This window comes from Empidonax traillii, unplaced genomic scaffold, assembly GCF_003031625.1.
Source record: "Empidonax traillii isolate 1590-97213 ecotype Southwest subspecies unplaced genomic scaffold, ASM303162v1 scaffold219:size747757, whole genome shotgun sequence".
In the NCBI taxonomy this organism is placed as follows: domain Eukaryota; kingdom Metazoa; phylum Chordata; class Aves; order Passeriformes; family Tyrannidae; genus Empidonax; species Empidonax traillii.
The window spans coordinates 66,630-90,698 of NW_020955412.1; the positions used below are offsets into that span (position 1 = coordinate 66,630).

The window sequence follows — 24,069 nt, forward strand, 5'->3', positions numbered from 1 at the left end:
AGCTGAAGAAGGACATGAGGAGTAAAAGGACCTGGGATCTCACTGGTCAGAATGAAACAGATGTTGAAAGATTTTTCAAATCTGTTGTTAGTAGTGCTCTGTGACTACGGTGAGTATTAGAGCTGTCAAGGGAAAACTTCACAATGTGCATTCACTGCGTAGTTTTGGATTTATGTTTCCAGGTGATCTGTTGAAATCAGATGCTAGAGAAGCTACTGCTGATATGCACAGAAGTTAGATCTTATGCAATATTTAGATGGAAAATGCAACTTGCATAAACTGTCCCTTTAGATCAGAGTGGCAGGAACCTTTCCTGCTGTAAATTTGCTCAGAGTATTAAACAAGATAAATGAACAGATTTCCATGAGCATCAAGGGACTGGCTGTGACAGAAGCAGCAACTAGAACTCTATTCTCTTGTAAGACTTATATTTCATAGTATTTCATGAATGTCATGAAAAATAGACTTGTTTTAGGTATCCATAATAGGATGAGTGGAACTGCACCACACAACTACCAGTTTCTCTCTATTACTAGAAGAGGAACCAGCTATGGTTGGCTGAGATGAGCATCTGCAGTACAGGCAACCTGCTATGTCTGAGTGAGCCCCCACCTCATGGACATAAGCTGCCACTTAAAGAGCTTTTGAGAACAACAGAAGTGTTCTTTCTTCTGACCATATAAGAATCTAAAGGGTGATGTTCATATTCATTCAGTCTTGATCACATAAAATTAGGCAGGTAGTCAGAGACAATCAGTCTCGTTTGAGTAGTCCATGCACGAATCAGCGCATACTGAAAGCAGCACCTACCCATCTGCAACAGAGATGTGTAGAATGAAAAAGCACCTCCTCCTCACCTTCAGCTGCCCAGGAGGGAGGTTAGACATCTTAAGTTCAAGTCAGATAACTGCAAGATGTCTACAAGCTGAGGAGTATCATATGCATGGTGTCTTATCCTTTTCATGAATGTAATAAGTAGGAAGTAGGTTTGCAAAGGGAATTAATTTCTTATTGCACAGGGAATTAGAAATTTTGAAAATGGGACTCTTAATTCTGAAACAATACATATGTTTTAGAAATTTGCATTCCTAGTTTAAAAGCAGACATTGTGACAGCTGCAGTACATTGTCAAACCATGCAAAGGATTAAGCCATGCACTGCTGAAATGTCTACAACATGGAAAAATGGGAAAAGGAGTGGTTAATCCTCACTTATGGAATGAGCTGTAGCAGCAGGTAGTTCATGCACCAAACAGCTGAAGGTACTTTACGAAGGAGAGAAATGGACCAAAAACGTATGCAGATTGCTCTCCACATATAAGTGAGAAAAATCTGACTAATGACTGAATGTGAAGTGTGCTACTCATGCCTCTCTGCTTGCTTCACCTCTGCTCTAGAACAAGGGATTTTTGGAAGATATAAAGAACCTGTAGAAGAATTGCCATCTTTTAGATGAATGTAGCTCCAGTAGAAGTGGAGACACTTCTCTATGGCTCTTAGTACCACTTCTTACTTCAATAAGACAAAGTTAACCAGCCCAGTTAGGAATTACTGAGTGGGTAACACAGTGAGGGTAAGTTCAATTCACTGAAGCCAAGAAGTGAGATGAATGATTGCAATATCCAGTGTTTCTTGGTGAGTCAATCCTGTAGGCATTCACAACCAGTTGATTCAGAGGTAAAAGCTATTATTCCTGAACTGTGTAGAGCGTAGTGCAGTATGTAATTACAAGGTGCAATTAATGAGCTAAATCTCTGCTGCAGACTTTAGGTGCATCAACCTTTGCCTTATTTCCAGTTAAAGGGCAGTACATAATTCATAAAATTACTTCCAAACAGTTCTGCATATACACATCTTTGAGTATCCCATGCATGGTTTTTAGGTAACTATTTCACTCATACAGTTCTCTGTTTCAGACATGACTATTTTTTAAGTGATCCAGTATGCTCTGGAAAATTACTGTAGTGCTAAAAAAAGCCCTAACATACAACAAAATAGTATTCTCGTTTCTTATCTGTTTTACTAATGTTTTTGTTCTTAGCTCTCTGCCATTGGTGGCTGACAAACCAATAGCACAATCCAAGTTGGCTTAAGCATACTTAAAAATAAGTATCCAAATAGCACCCTCAAGTAATTCTTCTTGCTCTTCAGTCACAACAAGGATTTTTCTTTTGGTCTTTCTAAGCTTGAGGTCTTGCAAAAACTGCTTGACAGGTTGTTGGCACCGCATCCAGGCTTCTTTCAGTGGGAGACCATTGTAATGACAGTGGAAAATATACAAATGCATTGAAAGCTGCCTCTGACTGGCTGTCCAAACAATTGGGACTAAGTTTTGGCAGGTGACACAGTCATGGGCAAATGGTAGGCTGGAGGGCAGCTGAAGGAGCTTGTGGTGGAAGCTGACTGCTCCTGAGAGGTGGCTTTGGCAACATCGTGATAAAGTGCTGTGTGGGCTGTCCAAGAGTGCAAAGTTCTTGTGCTGTTTACCAAACATGGGGGAAAGGATGCTGTGAACTGTGGTGCACCAGCCAGAGCTCTGCAGTGCCGAGCTTCAGTAACGCTCACTTTCCTCACTTCGTAAGTGAGTGGGGTTAATGGGAAGTATATGGCAGTTCCCTGCCTTCTCTCCAGTCCTCCCAAGCTGCATACATAGTGCTGTTACTTCTTGTATCAGCCATTCCAAATTAAAAAAACAGTGCAAACAGTCAAGACAATTGTAAAAGAGAGTAAAGACCCTAAAGCAATAGGTACAAACATCAGTGCTTTTCATTACTTTCAACTGAATGTTTTTGCTGTAATTTAAATCTTAAAATCGAATTTTTTCATGCTGGGTTTTTGCCATGGTGTGATTTCTTTTTCCCCTACAATATTTCAGCTAAGTTGAATCTGGCCGATTCCTTTGTAGAGAAATTCATCTTTGTAATTTGTAGAGAAATTGCCCACTCCCAGAGAAACGAAACCCCAGTGACTCGCAGCCACTTCCCTGGGAAGCTCTAACATAGCTGTGAGAGCTTCATCTTTGTTAGTGTGCTCACAGTGGCCTGGAACATGCTTTCTGCTGTCCTTATTAAGAGTTGCCTGGATCTGGTAAAGATCTAAATCCTTGCAGATGGGTTAATGATGAGGTTCTATGAAGGGTCAGACATGCCCCAAGCCCGCTGGCTCCTCTTGCCAGCCCCATACAACATGCTTAAGCCCAGGGCAACAGAGTTCCCCAACACAGTTGGACATTAGAGTTGATTGTCCTGTGCTCAGTGATGTCATGCTAGCAGGGAGCAAGGAAGATGGGAATGTGCTAGAGTTAATAGTAGACCCAAGGAACAGTAGAAGGTAAAAGCTGTATGGTACAGAGATGAGGGCAGGAGTTTGGAGAACTGTGGTAACAGTAACAGAGTTAGGCTGCTACCCAAGAGATATTGACTGTAGGTGATGGTAGGAACAGGGCTGTAAAAGATGGACAGGCACACATGGCAAAACCAGAACATGAAGAGCAAGGAGAATGTGTTGCTGGGCAATTCAAAGAGACATTTTTCACAGGCACTTAGGGTCTGTTTCTTATTCTCTGAGTGTCCAAGTTTGAGATGAGGTTTGCTGGGGTGCTATGTGCTCACCACAGCTGAGATCAACGAGATCCTGCTTTGGATGTCTGAGGGACCATTGTATTTAAAATCAGGTCCTGGCTTTCAGAGAGCATCCACAATTAGTTGATACTTGACAGTTTTCACCTTTGTGCCTGTGCCTTGGTTCTTAGTGCACTAAACAAGAATAGTGACATCCTCTCATCTTCCAGGGATTTTGGAAGGACAAATTCATTAATGTTTCTATTCCACTAATATACTATAAGAGCACAAAAGAAGAGTCCACGGGGGAAATGAATAATTCCGTGTTATCAGGGTGGATTTTGGAGTCAATAATACATAGGACCACCCATGGAAGAATGAGTACAAAAGAGCCTTCTGGTAATGAGCACCATCCATCTGCCAAATGAAGCAGCGTCTTGTGGAAATGCAAATGAAAGACTGAGTTACAGTACATATATGTAAGAGTATATGCATGATTTATATGTGTAAGGCTGTGCATGCCACCTTTATTAGGACTTTATGTATGTGGTTGGAGCTGGTTATTTTAAGGACATGTTATAGCTGGTGGCGAGTAATAGGCTCTTTTTTTTTTTCTACTGCACACTGCACCCCACCCTGATGTAAATGTCTGTAGCCAGTCAGATGAATTTCTTCCTGAAAATTTTCCCCGCTGAGAAGAAAGTGAATCCAAGGTGACTAACTTAAATTGAAGCTTAGAGTGGTAGGCGTTCTAATATTATGTGAGATGAGTCCTGCTACTCCTGACTGCCGAGTGCTTGTCTTGGCAGTTGCAGTGTTTTTCCAGCAAAGCTTTCTTTGAGGTAATCTTAAGACATGTGTAACAGATTTAACAAGTCAAAGTATTGTTAGTTGATACTACTTAGGAAAGGATTTCTTTAACTGAAATTTTACACTTCCATAGCACCTTCCATCCAAGACTCAGAAGCCTTTTCCCAGACAATTAAATAAAGATGTCTCACAGGGCATTCTGTATCTGGAATAGATGTATGCAGTTCCCATTTTTCAGATAACCTTTCTGTGTCTGAAATCCTTAAGTTTCAGGCAATACAGAAAAGCTAGCTGAGCTAAGAACAGAAATGTGATCTTCCCAATTCATTGCTTCAGATATCATCACTAGTTACAGCCTGTCTCAGGATAATTTGGCAACTTGCACAAACATGGTCATGCAAGAAGGGAATTTGAAAAGACTGCGCCATTTATAATGAAATGATGTCATTTAGACATGTTGCACCACATCTGAGACAAGAAAAGTGCTGCAGTCACCATCACTGTTATTTTCAGCTCTTTCACTCAAGTGTCTGCAATGCAAATGAGCAAAATGAAAGATTCATAAGACAGAGAAAGAGAAGAGGCTTCAAAAAGCATCATGCAGTCTTTCTATTTTATTTAATTTGGGGGACATTTTTCATTTTTCTGTACTGAGAAACCACTGTACTTTTTTGCCAAATTATAGCTAAAGTAAATGAAAAAACAGCTGGCCTCTGTGAAGTGGACTTTAAGAATCTGTAAGTGAAAGAAGTTGAGAAGTTTGAGAATCTATCCTGATAAATTAAATTTTCTGTGAATCTTTTGAGTGGTTTATGGTTTATTTTAAAATACTCTTTTTTACCTTCCTGAACATTTTACTGCAGTGGACTTTGAGCTGCTCCACATCACATCCCTGCACAAAGGAGAGGTGTTGAGCTCTAACTGCAATAGCTAGAACTTTTTTTTTTTTTTTTTTTTGCTAACTGATTCACTTGAAAAAGATTGAGAACCACTTTTTAATATCCATTTTTAAAATATTTGTTTTCTTCCATAGGGTAGATAAACAGTCAGTTGTCTGCTTGGTTCTTAATACTGTTGTGAAACTGTTTTCCTTTCAGTTCTCGGTGAAGTGGAATATCTCCTGTTGGAGCGCCCGGGTCATGTAGCCTTCAGCAATGACACAGTGCCTGTGGAATATCAGTACTATAGTGGTGGTAATGTGACAGCAGAGCACGCGTCCATCCTTTTGCTGGATGCCAGCACCAATGAGATAATTGCAAGAAAACAGCTTCCAGCAAATCAGTCCCAGGGGACGGTAGAATTTGAGTGTTTCCATTTCAAGAGTGCTGGTGACTTCTTGTTCAGAATGGTCTCTCCCAGCGATAACAGCAGTGCTGCCCAGTGGAGCAGAAGCAGCACGTCCACTCTCCGTGTGGAATGGCCTGTGTTTCACATTGATTTGAACAGGAGTTCGGAGGTGTTTGGGAGCTCCCTTCAGGTTGGACTTTTTACTAATGAGCAGTTGTGTGCCATGGATGAGACTGTGATTTCACTTGATGTGATATTCACCAGCACCCTTTATGAATTCAGAAGATTAAGCTCCGATGAGACTCTGGGCATTAGAACTAGCAAAGGAATCCCACTCTCTAGGTCCCAGTGGATAGAGTTTGACTGCCCGCCTGTTGGTCAAGAAATATACCTCACTGTGTTACTCAAATCATTAGAAACACATTCTGTCATTGCCTCCATAGGACCTGTAGATCTTCTCCACAAATTTGGATGCAGACTGGTTGTGGCAGCAGAAGCCACATGCAAAACTCTGGTTCAGGTCTTCGTAATCTCTCCACCGTGCACTTCTATCAGTGGAAAAATAGTCGTCTATAAAGAGGCTCTCAAGCATCCAAGTCAAAGAACAACTTGGCTGTATGAAAACACCCTTCACCCAGGAGACAACAGGACAGAATTTAACTGCACTTTGTTTGATGTGGGGAAGAACAAATATTGCTTTGACCTCTTTAATTTCTCAAACCGAAGCTATTTCCCAACAAGAGTTAAGGAGTGTATAATGATCCAAAGGAATATGGGTTTGTACCGATGTTTTTCCTCTTTTAGCTAAAATCAGCACTCTTCCCAGCCAACATGGGTAATGATAAACCAGGTTCATTGTGGTGTCCCTTACTGAATAGCTACTTTTTGGATCTCCTGCACCAATCAAAATAGTTGTGATGTCATATGCAGGTGGCAACAAGATAGGTTGTTATGTAGAGGAGTACACGAGGATATCTGGTAGTAAGTGCCACTGTGGTAGGTTAAAGCTGCACTGAGTTAATGCTAACAACCAAAACCATTTAGGGTGTTCTGAATGATCTATATATGTAGTTTGGCTGAAAATGAAACTTGTTCCTCTCAGTGAGGTAAGAAGCTACTGCTGTAGATCTGGCCCATTGAAGACTTAAAGGTAGGATTAGTCTTACCTACATATAAGTGTCTGAAAGCCAAGAGTCCAATGCTAAGTAGTTGTCTAGATTCTTAGTCAAGATGCATCTCACAAGGGCGATTCACGGTTATAGAAAATACATGAGCTGAATCCTTACCTGGGTGTTTTTTTCTCTAGCCTATTTGCTGTGAAAGTTTAGAGCCCTACCTGTTAGATGCACAAATTTTGGTGAGATGAATCAGGATTTGGCTACAGGGAAAGACACTGTCATGTCACTGGGACAGCTTGTGGGTTTTTCAAGCCGCCTTTCAAGAGATGTCTACTGCTTAGAACAGACCAGGGTGCATTTTCTGACCCATGAGGCCACCTGGCAGATCATGGGTCACATTTATATAGCTAAAATTTTCCTTAGAGGAAAGATTAGAATTATGCAAGCTGCCAGCTGAGATCAGCCCGTGGTCCATATAGTCCTTTGGACCATGGTCAAACATGATCTGGCAGAATGCTCGTTGGCAGAAGCCAAAACCAAGCCCAAGAGTATGAATGATCACTGTTAAGAGTGATCCCAGTTAAGCGCACAGGCAGAGCTTGAGTGCTTTCCTCAGACCTGTTTAAAACCTTTCTATCCCTTCTATTTGTATCTGTATATCTTATGCAGCTGTAGCATCAAAGGTGGCAGTCCAGGTTTGACAGAGTCTACAAATCACAGTTGCATGGCAGAGGATGCAGATGAGCCAAATATCCTTCTCATCACTCATTTGTGGAAAGGCAGCCACAGTGGGGGGAGGGCTGTATGTGCACGAGGTAATTGAGGTTGGGTTGGGTTAGGTTGTCATGCTTGCACCGTGGAACGTAAAAGTGACTTTTCCCATTTGGAGCAGGCTTGTGCGTATAGGTAACAAATTAGTCTTTCCCATCTGTACACTTCAGAGAGGGAGTTGAAAGATTTGAGATGTGCATCGTTTTCCTCGCCTCCCCACCCTAGTCCCCCTGAAAAGGAAGTGCAGGAACTCTAGCCAAAAAATGGTTATTGCACTTCGTGGGCAAGTGTCTGAGCAGCATCATGAGGACACCAAGAGTGTGGAGGAAATGCTTCAGAGCACACAGTCCAGACACAGCCTACCTTAATTAGGTTCTTAGCTTCATGTGGTCTTACTTTGTACTCTTTCACAAATTCTAAAGCTGTTAGCTATTTAATTAACACTCTGTACTAAAAATGACACATGCCAAACCCAGTGCATAGTTCCCTTCATCTTAACTTCCCATCTGCATTCTCTGTTGGCACTCTCTCACTTCCTTTGGCATAGAAAAGTCTATCTAAAAACGAAAGCATATTATTTTCTTAATGGAGATAATTCTCAAGGAAAAAGGAAGAGAGAATTCTAATTTTTCCTCTGTGCTTGGGTGGTATGTTACACTGATATGATCTAGATAATTGCCCTGACAGATAAATACCTAGTATATGATACAGATATGTTTCTGTGCCCAATATTTAATTGTTTTAATTGAAGAGATCCATATTAAGCAATGGCTTCCTGCAATCTGCTCTGTTTCCTTGGGTTCCCCAATAGCATCATCCTTACAACTCTAGTCAAAAGAATCAGGCTATGCCTCTGAAGAACAGAGTTGAGTCAATAGCTGCCACATTAAGAGCATCAACTCTATAAAGCTGATGAAAGCAAAACCACACTGTGTAGTCGTAAATAAAATGTCAACCTGAAATTAATTAGACTGCAGCACATCCGACTTCGTGCCTGTATCTGTGAGACTTCAAAGCCTGCAGGCAGCATTTGAAAAGACTGGTGTGTTCTGGGAGGGGCACATCAGCCTGAAGCCACGACAGGCAGAGCAAGCCTGTGCTGCCTGTGATGGCTATCTGCCTCCTGGCTCCTTTGGAAAGTGCGCTCCTGAGCCCTCTCACCCTGCTGCAGGGCACTGTGCAGTGGCCTGCATAGACCCAGACCCCTCAGTAAAACTCTGCTGCACAACAGAGACCTCGCCTCAAGTCTCTTATTCTCTGCTCTGGACTTCCTGAACTCAGTTTAAGTCAAGGAGAAGTGATAAATCCCCTAGTCTGGGCTCCTGTGAAGTAGGGGCCCTCATTTTCATTCAGTTACCCTGGTGTTGAGTCCCAAGAGTTATCCAGTCTTTTATTGAAGACACCACAAAACAGAGACTTTTATGGTAATTTTTCTCAATCTTGTGCTCTGATTTATTTATTCTTTAAAAAGGGAAACTCTGTGTGTTTCATAACTAAAGCTCATCTAGCTTCATCCTCTGGTGACTGGCTTTTACTCTGCTGCTTTCTGTTAGCTGTTTCCTATCCACTGTCTTGCCCTCATGAAGACCATCCAGGTCATCTCAGTCCTTCCAGATTATCTCAGTGTTTTGAGATAAACTGAAAAGACTTGAGTCTTTAACTGGAAGAGATTTCTTCAGGATTTGATTAAGTTATTGATTCTCTTTGGCTCCCTTTCTGTTATTTTAAACTCTCACTTTTATTTGATGACCAGGGTACTAGCTTTGGGTGTTGTGTTCAGATGTCCTTCTTACTGATGATGCTTGAGCAGTAGCGCTTCCCTTACCCCTGCCTCTGCTCTCATTCCCCCAATTGCATTAGGTAAATTTGTCATGACTTTCACCCTGTAAACTCTTCTTGCACTGTTTTTGTGTATATAGTCCGCCATCCTGCAGGTGCAATTTGCATTTCTTCTTCTTACATTTTTCATTCAGCTGATTTATGATCTATTTTATTTGAATTATCCTAACTTAGCAAGTACCCTATGGTGCTCCATGCAACTGCACTATCTACTTTTGTCATTACAGGAGTGACATATTTTCTCAGTAATGGTTTTATATTTATTTTCTTGTCAACTAGGGAAGCACTGGACCTTATACTAATCCCTTTGGAATCTCTCCAAATGGATTCCCACTTGGTGATGGTTTTCTGTTGACAGTTGCATATCCAGTCTGTCACTCAGCCAGTTCTTACTTCGTTTTAGCATATGCTCTATTGTTTTGAAGAAGAGATGTTGTTTTGTAAAAGATCAAAGTTCCTAAATCATTAAGATTATCTTCATGCAAACCACAGAGGACGAGATAAAAGAGGATGATTTCACCACATCTATTTTCCATATATGAGACCTCAGTTATATTCTTGATCCTTTGTCAATCCTGCTCTGTACTCCTCATCCCAGCCAGGTTTAGTACAGCCTTTTGGAACAGGAATCTGACTTGTGCTTGAAGCAGGAAGGAGAAAACTCCCAGTGGCCCTGAGCAGGCCAGGGCAGCAGGTCTTCCAGCCCAGGCCATCAGGCTCAGAACAAGTGTCACAAAACCCTGTGCTATCTGAGACTGTGAATATATCTATTAAAGGTGGGGAATACATCCATTAAATGTGAGCCAGTACTTGTGCAGCTTTCTGTAGACTCTAGGTGGAGACCCTGTGAAAAAATTAACAATGAGATGTGAGTCACTTCATTCATCTCAGTGGGCTCCTCACTGTTTGACACAGGTGACTTAGGGTCATGCAGCTGTTTTTTCCCTAGTGTTTGACCCAATTATTTGGATGTCTGAGGTAGGAAACTCTGTTAGACCATCTTACCCAGCACCAGATGAATTGCAGGCTCATTCTTTTCAGTGCTTTATCCTGTGCTTTGCTCATCTGGGTTTTAAGCGTCCCCAGCAGTGAGATTTCTGCACCCCTTAGAAGGATGTTCCATGTCCTAGCCTGTATCCTACTTGAAACATTTGTGATGAGAGGGGTAAAATTATTCAGTAATGCTAAAACATAGAAAAAGGCATATTTTCTTCATATTTCTGCTGTTAATTAACTTTCTTTCCAGTTCTTAGTTACACTCCGGAGACCAATTTCAACTTTGGTGTGACTCCCAGTGAAGTCTCTTGCACTTGCCTACAGCAGAGATGAATTTTGTTCATCTGACTTTTGCTAGCTGTCAGAGAAACTATCAGTATGTCAACAGGGCATAAGAAATGCAGGTGTTTCCAGAAAAGGGAAAGAGGAAGTCAGGGAAAGACCTTCTGAAGGGAAAAGTGGTCTGTAAGGGAGGAGAGGAGTAAGTGGAGTGTCTAGGGGTTAGATAGGGGCGTACAACTTCCATCAGATATTTGCTCCCTGAATAAAACCGTATGAATCAGACCTGCTAGTCTGGGAAGGAATTAGCTCTACAGCCTAAATCTGCACCTGGCTTGCATTTATTTAGAAACAGGCAGATGCAGGGGATCTGGGAATGCCAGGGCTGGTTTGTACCCCATTCACTTCTGTGTCAGTTAATTCTCCATCTCTACACATTAGGAATAAATCAGGTGTTACAGAGTCTCTGAGTTAGCTCTTAGCTTCTGGAAAAAATAATTTTTAGGCTGTGCCTCCACAATTCCTAAAGCTGTCTATTTGTGGGGAAAAGACTGTAATTTTCCCAGGTGGAGTCTATGTTTTCTTCCTTTAAAGAGATCCTTGTCCTTTCACTGTCCAAATTAGTAACCTGTTGGAACATGCCACCGTTTCAGTGTACCCAGGCTTCATTTCCGTGGAAGGCTGAGAACGGTGTTTTCAAGGTCTTGTCCAAACACCCATGCAATGCATGTAAACTCATTTTCGGGATCTAAAAACTGATCTCGGCTTCCAAAAATACCTTGCAAGCTGCCAGGTTAGCATAAATGTTTATGTGAAATTGTAAATAATTAGTGATTTTGCCCCATATCATTGGCCTTGTTGAAGTGCATGGGACTATCCTGTGCATCAGGCTGGAGGGATGATGCTGAGTGTCCCTCGCTGACTGTGCTGATGGATAGCACTGCGTGCACAAAGTCTTACGAGCACAGAAATATGAGAGGAGATAGTTATGGAGAGCAATAATTAACACAGTTGATTGCATGTATCTTTTATGTTGGCAGACCTGCCAACTGTCAGCTGGTTCAAACTAACTCATCAGTTAGATGTCTTCACGTTGATAATTGATTCCTCAATTGTATGTGGAAAAAAGTTCATGCTTATTAGAACTTGTTTGCAGTGCATACCTTCTGGTTCTCTCCCCCCACCGGCACCTTCAATCTGTTTGTCTTAAATGGAGGTTAATCATTTCATTTCCTTGGGGGAGAATAAATTATACTTCATTTTCTTTTACATTCTAGTAATTGCAGGAGGTTGCAGAGCAAGTTGCAGGAGTTCAAATCTTCCATCTTTCATTTCAGCTGGCACATTTCTTGCTCTCCTATTGCTTAAGGCACATTTCTTAGCCCCAAAGCTATGGATGCCAAGTATTTTTGCTAAGGAACTCTGTGCCTTTAGCCGAAGCCCAAGTCAGTGAAAAATACCTGAGAGCAACGGGCACATCTTAGGTTTGACGTCAATGTGGAAAAATTACTCATCCTGAGTGTTCTTGTATGTTGAAACCCACAGGCATCAATATGGAGACAGCATCAATACCGAGCACCCAGTGTTAGCACTGGAGGCAACCAGAACCTTTCTGAGTCTGGCTCTATATCTGACTCTAATTAACAGACGTTTAAACAAGCAGGGAATGTAGAGAGAGGGAAATGAGTTAGCTCACACACTGGAAATTATGGCAGGAATTCACCAAGCTGCTCACACAAAGTAGTCTACAAGGATGTAGGTCCTTCTCTGACTAGCCCTTCTGCCAGTGGTGAGGGACACTGCTGAAGTCCTTCATACTGATATGAAGAAAAGTGTTGTGAGATCCCTAAATAATGTGATACCATGAAATCCTTTTTTGAGGAGGGATCAGTGAGCCCTTGACTGACTACTAATTATGAACATTTTTTCTTGCTGCCCTCACCAATAGCTTTGCTTGCTAACTGATGTGGGGCTCCTTACCCCAACAAACTTCCTCCATTCCCTTCTCTCTGACATCCTCTGATTCCCTTTTCTCCTGACACCACACACCATCTTGCTCCGTTTTGCACTTTACTGGGAACTGGCATGGCTGCAAACTGGAGGAGGAGTGTGAAAGCTCAGCCTGCCTTTGGGCTCTTCTCCCCTGCTGTAGCAGCTCCCCAGCTCCAGACACAGAAGGGTGAAAGCAGAGAGGCACGTGAAGAGCACAAGTGAAAAACAGCCTGGGATCACCGATATCGCAGTATAGTAGTGGAGTCAGGGGCAAAACAGATGGGAAGGTCACTTGGTATTGTGCGGGCTTAAAACCGCAGCGCCACTGGGGTGTCTCACTGTGCCCATCTCCACTGTGGATTAGGTGAGGCAGATGCACTGGAACGTGCATGGACACGAACGTGCTTGAGTATGTGCCCATACATGCTTTGCAGCCTTGGCAGACAGCACAAGTGTAATCAACACCTCTGTGCCCTGTCCTGCAGTGCAGATGAGTACCTGAACGCGGGAGAGCAGCCCTGCTGGTGCTGTTGGGCTGCTCCCAGTAACATTACTCGTACTGGCATGCTCACAAAAATTTGTAGGACAGGGCCCAAAGCAGGTAAAATTTCGTGTTTATTAAAACACAGCTATATTTATCTTTGTTAGAGGTACTTAAAAATAATAAACACACTATGAACCATACAGCAACCAATATAACATGAAATCATAAAGCCATTTTCAGTCACATAACACTGTCTAGTCTTTTAACATCATAACTTGGTCAAAGGCTCAGGGGCATGTTAGCAGCAGTGCTAAAATTAAAACCCATGGCCTGTGTTGGCAGTAGCAGCACCATAAATTATTTAAAAGAGCAAACTTTAATAAACCTGATCTACTTTTTAAAAAAATTTTATTCAGATGTTTTTCTACCTAATCCTCAAGCAGTGAAATGGACTTAAGTAGTCTATTGTTTTTCTTTCTGCCAGATATTAAAACCAGACCCCTAAGTCAACTGAGCCATAGCAGGGTCCCCTGGGGTTTTGTTCTTTAAGATTGTACCTGAACTTGTGCATTAGTTTTGAATTTAAAGTTGTGGTACTGCTTCAGTGTCACAGCTGTCAGATATGGGTAGGAATGGTCCCTCCTTTCTCTGGTTTCTTACTGCTGTAAAGTTTGAGTGTTGAACATTGGATGAGGATGTAGTCTAAGAAGAAGAGGGATCTTATTATACAATAAAAAATGATAATGTTCAAAGTACTATTAGAACCTGAGTCTGCCTCCACTTGAAATAAATAAACCTACAAAATTTCATCTTGAGTTAATTTCCTAACCATAAACAATAAACCAAAGGGACCTGTAAACTGTCAAATTAATGATTCAATAATACGTTCATGTGCTGAGAAGATAATAAAGAGAAAAAGCAATGTTGCCATTTCATTAGGCCTTGAAGGCTTATCCTCCCGTCCCAGTCATATAAATCAGCAGTAACTATACTTAGGTCAATAAAGTTATCCTGCTGTAAATGCACTGTTTGTCAGGCAGGAATTGGATTAATATATAAATTACCAGCCCACTCCAAAGGTCTGTGGATTCATTTCCTTTTGCTATTGTTCCAGGCAGAACTTGCTTGCCAGTTGATTGACCGCTGTGTTGCAGGCTGGGGCTTGGGGTGAAAAAAGGAAAACAACAAGTTTAGGAAGCTTAGGCCCAGACTCTGATGGGAACAGAAGCAGGTCCCTGGATGCTGTGTGTTCTTTTGGTCTTGCTGTTTGCATTTTTTGGTTATTTGTTGCTGTGTATCTTAAAAAAGAAGACAAACGGTTGTGTCTTTAAAGGTAAGGAGACAGACGCACTCCTCATTGCTGTGAGCTTTTTTATTTGCAGAAACATGGAGCCCTTGGCAGCCCTGGAGCCCTTGCAGTGTCACCTGTGGGGACGGCATCCGGGAGCGCTTCCGAGAGTGCCTCACCTCCTCACCGGCAAAACCAGGCTGCGCTGGATCACCGAGGGAGACTTCCTTGTGTTCGCTGGAGGAGTGTGCGTGTACGTACCTCTACTGTCCTCTTACCCCTGGTTGCGTGACTGCCCTGGCCAAAGCAAAGGGCCTGTTGTGAGAAGGGCTGTGTAAAATGGAAACATCTGCTCTCTCCTTTGGGGGGCTGTCACATTCCTGTGCTTGATGGAGTAGGGTGGGAGCCTCCATGTGTTTGTGGGACAGCTGGAGGTAATGCTCCAAAAGGCATAAGATTTCTGAATGCTGTGGGTGCCATGGAAGCAGTTTAAAACCTCCATCATGGCCAGGGAGCGAAGAAGCACTGAAGGAGAGATCTTGGGACTAGCAGAACATGTACATTAGTGAAAGCCACTCCAGGCAGTGGGAATCTATTAAAAAGTTAGTCTGATAAAAAAAGAGTGTTGGTTCTAGTTGGGACCTGTGGTGTGAGGTTCCCATTCTGTGAGTTTTTTGAGGTGGCAGTGCCAGGACTGCCCCTGTACCAGCCTGTCACTGCTCTTGGCCCATGATATTGCTGGCTGGCTACTGCTGGTAAAAATTATGTTTCATCAAGCCAGGGATTGCATTTTGTCAGTTTTCGTGCAGCACTTGGAATGTTTTAACAGGTCTGATGTTTTTGATGACTTGAAAATGGTGGCCATGTGGGTTTGCTTATTTTGTAAAGCTGTAAGTTCAAGCAGGGAGGAACAACTCAGGTGTATTGGGCCCCAGTTTAAAACTAATGTCCTGCTTTAGAGCTGGTTGTTTTCTCTATGCCAGACTCTTATCAGACTGCTGTCAGCAGTAATGCCACCAGCAAAGTGCAGTGGGGTGGTTGGTGTTTTTCTAAAGCTGATGTTGAGCTGTGCTATTCCATGCCTTCTGTTACCTGCTGGAGAGGTATGTCTTTAAGGACATAATTTGGTTTGGCTCCTTGCCAGCCATTTCCATAGCCCTCCTGGGGAGCTCAGAGAGTAGTCCTGGTGCACAGAGCTCCCCAGAGAGCGGTTCTGTGCATTCAGAGCATGTGCTGGACACATGAGTTGTGTGTGCGCCTTGCTTTTCATGCACAGAGCTGAAAGGCCTCTCTGGTCCTCCTCAGAGGTTTCACTCCTCCCACGCAGGTGTGCAACTGTGCAAGGTAAGCGATGGTTGCCAGAGAGGTCAACCATCCTGTGCATACACTGTTTACATGCCTGTGGCAGTCTGCTTTGAGTTACAGTATGACAGCACTCAGCAGGTCTGGACAGTCCTCAAATTCCAGTGAGGTCTCTGGGTTAATAAAGAGGGTTTTATATACATAAAAATCAGATACACAGGAGGCCTGCATCTGTACCCTGTGGGATCATCTGGAGGAAATACCTCGCTTCTCTCTTGCACATGCTTTCTAACCCTCCTGCTCCCAGCTTCCTTTACAGAATCACCTATATGATTTCATCCCATTGAATCTTAGGTTGCTTGAGAAGTGATTTGACACTGTGACTTCACCGTGCCCATCTGCTCCTGATCTCAAGCTGGGAGTTTGACCCTTCCCACTTCTGCTGTCTGCAGCTCTCCAAAGCAGACAAGCTTAATTTTCAGCATAACTCTGCAGTCATTAGTCCAGCAGATGGAGCAAATGGCTGAATGAGTGAGACCAGCAGAGTGTAGGGGCAGGGGAAGATGAGGTGCAGAGAGAGGCGATCCACAGTGCCGAAGTCCTGTTTTGAGCCTCGGCATTTGCTAAGCTGTTAGCTGCCTGCTCCAAATGACGCAGCACAGTGTGCATTACAAATGGAGAACAGAGTATCTGGAAAACAACCATGAGCAACAGGACTGAGAGAAGGATAAGGAACTAATTAATTGCTCTGCTGCAGTTAACAGAGCAAATGCTGGACCTGTCTTCTTTCTTGAGGTCAGCTTGTTCACTCCCTGATCAAGCCTCCAGAACAGCAGTGCTCTGGGCTCTGGCATGGTAGCACCGGGCTGAGAGCAAGTTACAGAGATCCTCCTAAAAGATTCATCAGTCTTGTTCTTTAAGCTGGTTTCAAGCTCTCAGAGTGACACAAAGATCAAAGTTTATCCATTGGCAGGATTTTTTAAAGGGCTTGGGGCTATCAGGTAGCCCTGAGTCAAAGAAATGGATCTTCTTGCCCAACGCAGCACCCTACATGTCTGTTTTTAGCAGCCTGAGACCTTCTGGTCTGTGTTCATCAGTGCGTTTATGCATGCTGCACACGTAAAAGCTGTACTACCAGCTTGTTCTTCAATAGTTTTTTTCTGAATTATGGGAAGTATGTGGTGTCTACTTCTCATTATTCTGCAATTGCATTTCCACTGCCTGGGCAGTCCCTGTTGTGCAGGCAGGACCACCTGCCAAGTTTTATAACCACTGTCACTCTGATGGAAGGCTTTGGCTTCTGGATAGAACAAGAGACTAGGGCAGAGTGGTTCAGTGGTTCAGTTTGAGTTCACAGCTTCATGGCCAGCTCTTGTTGAGTATGACTGACCAGCCTTGCTCTCCAGCAACATTTTCATGGTTTTAGTGAGCTAATGTCTGACCTCAGAAATTGAGGAGTGCTTTTCCCAAGCAGCTATTCTCTTTTCCCAGGCAGCTATCAGTAAGACAAGAGGACATAGTCTCAAGCTCTGCCAGGGGAGGCTTAGGTTGGATATCAGGAAGAAATTCTTAACAGAGAGGGTAATCAGGCATTGGAATGAGCTGCCCAGGGAGGTGGTGGATTCTCCGTCCCTGGAGGTATTTAAGAGGCTGGATGTGGCACGTAGTGCCATAGTCTAGTAACTGTGGTGTTAGTGGATCAAGGGTTGAGCCTGATGATGTCAGAAGTCCTTTCCAACCCATCTGATTCTATGATTCTATGAACAGATACTAAAATTAGCTGCCGGACCAATTCATCCACTTTCAGCCATGCTGTATTCTGCTTAAGGCTGTCCCTGAAATCCTAGAGACTTCATTCAGAAAAGAATCATTAGTTTCTTACTGGTTCAGCCACCTGTAATGTGGTGCAATAGGCGGGTGAGAGGTTTAAATAGGGCTGTGGACAGCTCTAAGATGTTCTCATTGCAGGTTACAATCATAAAATATCTCAAATTGGAAGTGACCCATAAGGATCATTGAGTCCAACTTCCTGTCTTCACAGAACTACCTAAAGCTAAACCATATGACTTAAGACTGTCATCCAGGCGGTCCTTGAACTCTGGCAGGCTTAGTGCCACGACAGTTTCCCTGGGAAGCCTGTTCCAGTGGCTGGCACCCTCTCAGTGAAGAAAGGTTTGCAGAGTATTCTTCCCTGTTGGAGGCCCCACCTCCGGTGCACAACAGAAGAGGGTCAGTCCTAGAATACTAGGGACACCAGAGCAATGGCCTTTTCAGCTGATAGCTTGCTGTGACATGTTAAGGTTTTGGCCTCTGGGGCTGTGGCACCAGACAGTGGTGGAAGCAGCACCCTCAGAAGAGAAGTGCTTAGAAAAGTTGCACTGCCTCTGCGAGTGCTGTCTCTCTGCTCTTCAAACTCATTCCAATTCTCACACCCACGTAAGCTCACCTAAAAATAATTTTAAAGTGGTACCTGAAGTACTAGCCTCTGTTGGATTATTTTTTTCCTCTTTTATGGCACTTTTTATCAGGGAATCTTAAAGTACTTAATAAACAAGGGCAAATAGAGTTACCGCATTTTACACTTATTTAGGAAAGCCTTGTGGAAATGGCAAAACAGGAAAAAGTAATGACTGCACTTAAAAGTCCATGGATGCCCTGGTTTAAAGTAGGTAGGTCTGTTTGGGCCAGTTTGAAGTCATCAGTAGTAAGTCGTCTTCAGTGAGCAAATTTTAATGGCAGACAACTTCCTGTAGAGTATTAATTGCTTATTTTTTCTTTATAGTAAAATATCCATCCTCAAGTACCAAAATGCTGATGCCAGTGCAACTCTGACAGACGTGTGTGCTTTCTCTTACAGCTGTCAAGCCTCCAACCTCGCCTCCTGTCCAGCCAGGAGAGAACCGCAAAGCAGATAATATAGTTACCATCACAGGTATCTCCGTATGCTTGTTTATCATCTTTACCACCGTTCTCATCACCCTCTGGAGGAAGCTCTGCAGAGCTCAGAAATGCAGCACCGCCGTCCGACGAAACTCTGTCCATTCCCCTGGCTTCCGGAAAAACTCCGACGAGGAGAACATTTGTCAAGGCAACAAGCAGCGGGACAGCTTTGCTGAAGGAGGGGATGCCCCTGTTAACATTCCTCTGACCTATAGGCGAAGCCTCCAATTTGCCCAAGAAGATGATGCCTCTGGGAGTGAAAACTTTCAGCCAAACGCCCAAAAAATAATCCCTCCAATTTTCAGCTACCGCTTGGCACAGCAGCAGCTGAAAGAGATGAAGAAGAAAGGCCTGACGGAGACCACTAAGGTGTACCATGTCTCTCAGAATCCCCTCACGGACACAGTTGTTGGTGCCACTGCGATGCTTCCCCTGAGCGGGGAAAGCCAAGAGGAGGTAGCGGCTAACAAATTTCGGATCAAGTCTCCATTTCTTGACCAGCCAGCCAGTCAGCACAAATTCCTGGGGGAAAGCTCTCACCCCAGGCTGGATTTTCCGTTCTCACAGGCCAATCCTGCAGTGAGCCCTACCCAAACCCTGGTAAGAAGAGCTCATTTCAAGCACCAGGATAACAGAGCAGACTTGCCCGAGAGGGGCTATCGCAGGAACTCACAGTTTAGAAGAACAGCCAGTTTCCATGAAACTAAAAAGGCCAGGCCTTTCAGAGAGAGAAGCATGTCCACTCTCACACCCCGACAGACTCCTCTCTACAACTCCAGGACCAGGACATGGGACCAGAGTCTGGAGGACAGGACACGGCCAAAATCAAGAAATGCTAATCCAGCATGTGAAAAGCTGGATCAGCCTCACAATGCTGTGCTGGGGTGTGAACCACAGGGCCATGGCACAAAGTCCCACCACAGGGCAGGTCCCCCGGTGAGGAAGCTGGACCTGATCACTGACCACCAGCCTGCTGGTCAGGAGAAGGCAGCTGAAAAACCTGAGCCCAGCCGAAGTAAGAGGGGCCCTTCACCTAACCCCAGAGGCATGTGGCGGAAAGAAACAGGCTCAAATGGCAAAGATAATTCCCAGAGAGGCCTAAGCGTAAGCCCTGCCCAGCACCGTAGGGACAAATGCCAGAGCTTCCCTTTGGACCCTGAGTTTGCCTTTTATGATAATAGTACTTTTGGCTTAACAGAGGCAGAGCAGCAGATGATCGACCTCCCTGGATATTTTGGTTCAAATGAAGAAGATGAAACAAGTACTTTAAGCATTGAGAAGCTGGTGATCTGAGTTATTCATTGCAGCCCTGCAGGAGGGGCATGCATGGTAGAGAATCTGCAGGATCAGTTGGCTCCTGGTAGAAGAAGCACAACAGGAATCACATTACCTTCACACGGAGCAGGAGGGAATAATGCCCCAGATGTGGCTTGTGGGAACATATTCCTTTCTAATTACTGAGAAGTGCTTTCATATAATATTTTTTTGTATGCATGTGGGTACAATACACACAAAATACCCTGGGAAAGCACATGTTAGTGAAGGTGTGACCCAGGAATAGCCACTAGAATTTATTGCCTAAAGCAGTCATGTTTCATGAATCAAAGATGATGAGTGCCACTGATGTAGCCTTTCGCACCTTGTGGACTCTGTACTAGTAGACTGTGACATACTGAAGCATTCGTTGTCCAGTATCCTCAACCATCTGCCCTAATTAGTGAATGATTTCCCATTTAGGAAGGACAAACTTCTAGTGGTGAGCAGTTTTCATCATTTTTCTGTTAATCATCATTGAACTGTTGTACTTGCTCAAATAAGTCACCTGGTGGGGTTTTTTTTAATGGGTTGCATGAAAGTGCAAACAGTTGATGCTGAATACTTGGAGTGAATTTAAAACTGAGGAGGCATTTTCATCATTCAAGACTTTGACATTTTCTTTCTGTCAATATTTGTGCCAAGAAAACAATAATGTACAAATATTTGCAGGAAATTTGTAGAAAAGGCATGCTACAGGGACGGCAAAGAAAACAGATGATCAGATATTAGTCCTTGCAGAAATGTTACTGCAGAATGTTACCTGTAAAAAGCACTGAGAACTGTTGAACCATGCATCCTTTCCATAATTATCCTTTCCTTTATTAAATTTTTTAAATGTAAATATATTGACAACAATACTACTACAGCAAGCTCAAAGTAAATTATGAACAAAACCAACAAACAGCAAGATTATCTGGTTAATACCTGTTATGTTAACAAAAATTAAAAATAAAATTACAACATCTGGTGATTCACAAAGAATCTTATATACTCATAGAATCATTTAGGTTGGAAAAGACCTCTAAAATCATCAAGTTTGACCATTAACGTAGCACCACTATGTTTACCACTAAAGCACATCACCAAGTGCCGCATCCACACGCCTTTTGGACACTTCCAGAGACCGTGATTCCACCACTTTCCTGGGCAGCTTGTTCCAATGCCTGACCATCCTTTCAGTGAAGAATTTTCTTCTCATATTCAATCCAAACCTCCCCTGGCACAATTTGAGGCCATTCCTCTGGTCCCATGACTTGTTACTTGAGAGAAGAGGCCAACCCCCACCTTGCTACAACCTCCTTTCAGGTAATTGTAGAGAGCGGTAACAGTGAAGTACAACAGCCATGATGGGTTCATCTGTTGTGCTTTAAAACTAGAGGTCACAATTTGCCATTATATTTTGCTGCAAGTATTCAGAGTTAGGCTGGAACCCTGGTTAACAACAGAGGCAGAGCTCAGGCCAGAAAGAATGACTTAGAGACTTTGCTTGCCATTTGATGGGATAACTCTCTCTCCAGGGACTTGCAAAGAGCAAGGTAATGCTAGTGGGCAAAAGCAAGAAAAGAGGAGGTGCTGCCCATGGAGGTAGGTGGGAAAGAATATAGATTTATGTGGTGGACTGTCTTAAATCAGCTCTCCCATAAGGAGCCCAACACTACATGCCTTTAACCTGCCTTGTTGGTGAGAAGGAAAAATTTGCATGTGCTCCATTCTCTGGAAGGAGCTGCTATCTTTCTCAAAATGGGCTTTCTGAGCAGAAAGATAGGTTTCCCAATCCCAAACTTCCCCCCTCCCCCCACCCGCTGCAAAGCAACAGCAATTGTTAAGGAAGAGCAGCGTCACTGTGTGTCAGCTGCCAGTTACCAATGGCAGCCCACTGAAGTGTCCAAAGCATGCACAGGTAGCTTGACAGGCACACCGTGTCACTTGCTGTGACAACCTAGGAGCAAAAAGGCTCTCAGCATTTGGCCACCAGAATCAAACCCGGCTGTTTGAATGGCCTTTTTGATGGATGAAGTTTTGAAGCTGCTGTTGGAGCGGCAGATCCGACTCGCAGGGTGATGTGAGTTCCCTCTTTCCCAGGAGCTGTGCCAAGAGGGCACATTGTTGGTGTTCAGCCTCTGGCCCAGTGTGGCATTAGTACTGGCTACGCATTCCCATAAGCTGTCAGCTTGAAATGCTGCTTAAAGCATGTAAGAACGTGTCAACTCTTGAAGAGTTATCCAAAGGCAGTCAAACATAATGAGTCTTTAAACTGACTTAAATGAGCTGGAAATCAGACCTCTGAAGCAACTGTGGCTCAGGTTACTCACCATCCCTGTACTAGGGTAAATTATGCGTTGTGAAGCACATTCGCCCTGAAGGAGAGATCTGTCAGCCTTGGAGCTGCAGGGCTACAGTATCTATTTAAGTTTTGTTGAGCCTCTCAGCATGGGAAACCTTGGAGAAACTGGAGATCAAATGTACAGCACAGCAAAATTCAGCAAGCATTCCCCTAACCTTTAGTGGAAGTGATTTGAGCTTGGCGGTAGCCCTCAGATCAATTAAGTACTCAGCTAGTGGCATTTTACTCTGTTTATTGAGATAAAGGGGTTCTGAAATGCTTCCTGGGGTTTGCTGTGGGAGCTTAAGGCTCCTGCACAAAGCCCTGTGACCCCTGCATCTCCGAGGGGATCCCCTGTGCCACAGGAGGGCAGAGAAGGGGGAGTGTTGCTCTAAATCAAATGCTGCTTCCTGCAAACTTGTCTCAGTGTTGGACTGTCTTCAGAACAGCTCCCGCAATGCACTAAATGTACTTAGGTACACTTTACAAAGACAACAAGGCAGACCCCTTCCCTCCCAGACTGTCATACCTTGGCCCCTCTTTTCTCTGAGAGAGAGAAAAAAGCACCATAACACTGATGCTGGCTGAAGGCAGTCCAACAATAATGCCTTTCCATATTGACACAGAGGAAAACAGGCTCCATAGTCTGGACTTCACAATGTTCATTGCTCACTCACTGGGGAACTTGACTGTGTGGCAGTTGTCTGACTAAGCCCTGCTGACTTTATCTCCAGCTTGATACTTCATTATCAGATGGGTTATTGGCTGCTTAATGAACTGTGAAATTACTAATGCTGTCCCTTCAGTGCTGCAGTTTCTGCAGTCTGTAATCTTTACCCTGTTTTCTTAGCCCTCTACTGAAAAATGGGATTTAGCATCACCAGCCAGAAGGCATGAACTGATTTCACTCACATTTCTCCTTACCTTCAATGTAGACAAAAACCATCCTTAACGCCCTCAGCACTTCATCAGTGGCCACACAATTATAATGTGTGCAAAGTCATTCCTTACGTTCCCAACATGCAGTTACAACCTTGCACCAAGATTTTACCCTAGTAAAACACAGAAGTATTGATCAGAAGGAAAATAGCAAGTGCTGGCTCTTTGCAAGTCTTTCTTCACAAGGGCAAACTCATTTCAGACAGTTGGGTAGGTGCACATTTCTTTCCACGTGAGCTTGGGAAAAGGGCAGGGGTGCAGTCTTGTGAAGGGCACAGACTTTAGGAACACAGCTCCCTACAGTGCTGCCCACTGCACTCCATTGTTCGCATTTGTAATCACTGAGATGTCTAGGAAGCAGTGAGAACAGGGTTTACCTCTTGGCAAAGCAGAGTAACCAAACCAGATTTTGTACTGAACCCTCACCACATGTCTCTGCATTGTCTCCCGGACAGCTTGAGCCATGGAAATTAAACTTACCTTGCAGACCATCTTAATTACCTAGGACAGCAGGTAGAAAAGAACTGGAGCCAATATCAAAGGAATGCTTTTCTCATATTACAACCTTCACAAGATTTTAATCCAACTTTCTGTTCAAGTTCCTACTGTTAAAAACCAGATAAAAAATATTAAGTCCTACTCAGCTGGTTTTATTTCATCCTTTATGGATGTATATACAAATTACAATATGTATGGGTCTAAAAGCCAGTAAATGGAAAAGAGCTACCTGTTAAAAAAAAAATATTTTAAATGAGAAAAAAATTAGGCTTATTCTACATCACAGTAGTTAAATGACTTGCATCAAGCTGATACTGCTGTTCATTT

At 43.4% G+C, this 24,069-nt stretch overlaps 1 protein-coding gene across 3 annotated transcripts; it reads left to right on the forward strand.

Moving 5' to 3' along the window:
• Positions 1–20,879, forward strand: THSD1 (thrombospondin type 1 domain containing 1). Of its 3 annotated transcripts, XM_027887712.1 has the most exons (5): positions 1–109; positions 5,055–5,106; positions 5,467–6,432; positions 14,518–14,676; positions 18,583–20,879. In XM_027887712.1, exons 2-5 carry the CDS (start codon positions 5,064–5,066, stop codon positions 19,956–19,958), a joined length of 2,544 nt encoding a protein of 847 aa, XP_027743513.1. In that variant the 5' UTR covers positions 1–109; positions 5,055–5,063; the 3' UTR covers positions 19,959–20,879. The 3 variants fall into 3 exon arrangements, with proteins under 3 accessions (XP_027743513.1, XP_027743511.1, XP_027743514.1); XM_027887710.1 differs by lacking the exon at positions 5,055–5,106 and having other exon boundaries at positions 15–109; XM_027887713.1 differs by lacking the exons at positions 5,055–5,106; positions 14,518–14,676 and having other exon boundaries at positions 15–109.
• The last annotated feature ends 3,190 nt before the right edge of the window (positions 20,880–24,069 follow it).

Bases quoted from the DNA above. Each gene is read 5' to 3' on its own strand.
- THSD1 (XM_027887710.1), top strand. From the start codon at position 52: ATGAAACAGATGTTGAAAGATTTTTCAAATCTGTTGTTAGTAGTGCTC. The intron at 110-5,466 runs GTGAGTATTAGA...TTTTCCTTTCAG, and splicing joins AGTAGTGCTCTGTGACTACG to TTCTCGGTGAAGTGGAATAT. The intron at 6,433-14,517 runs GTTTGTACCGAT...TTTTATTTGCAG, and splicing joins AATGATCCAAAGGAATATGG to AAACATGGAGCCCTTGGCAG.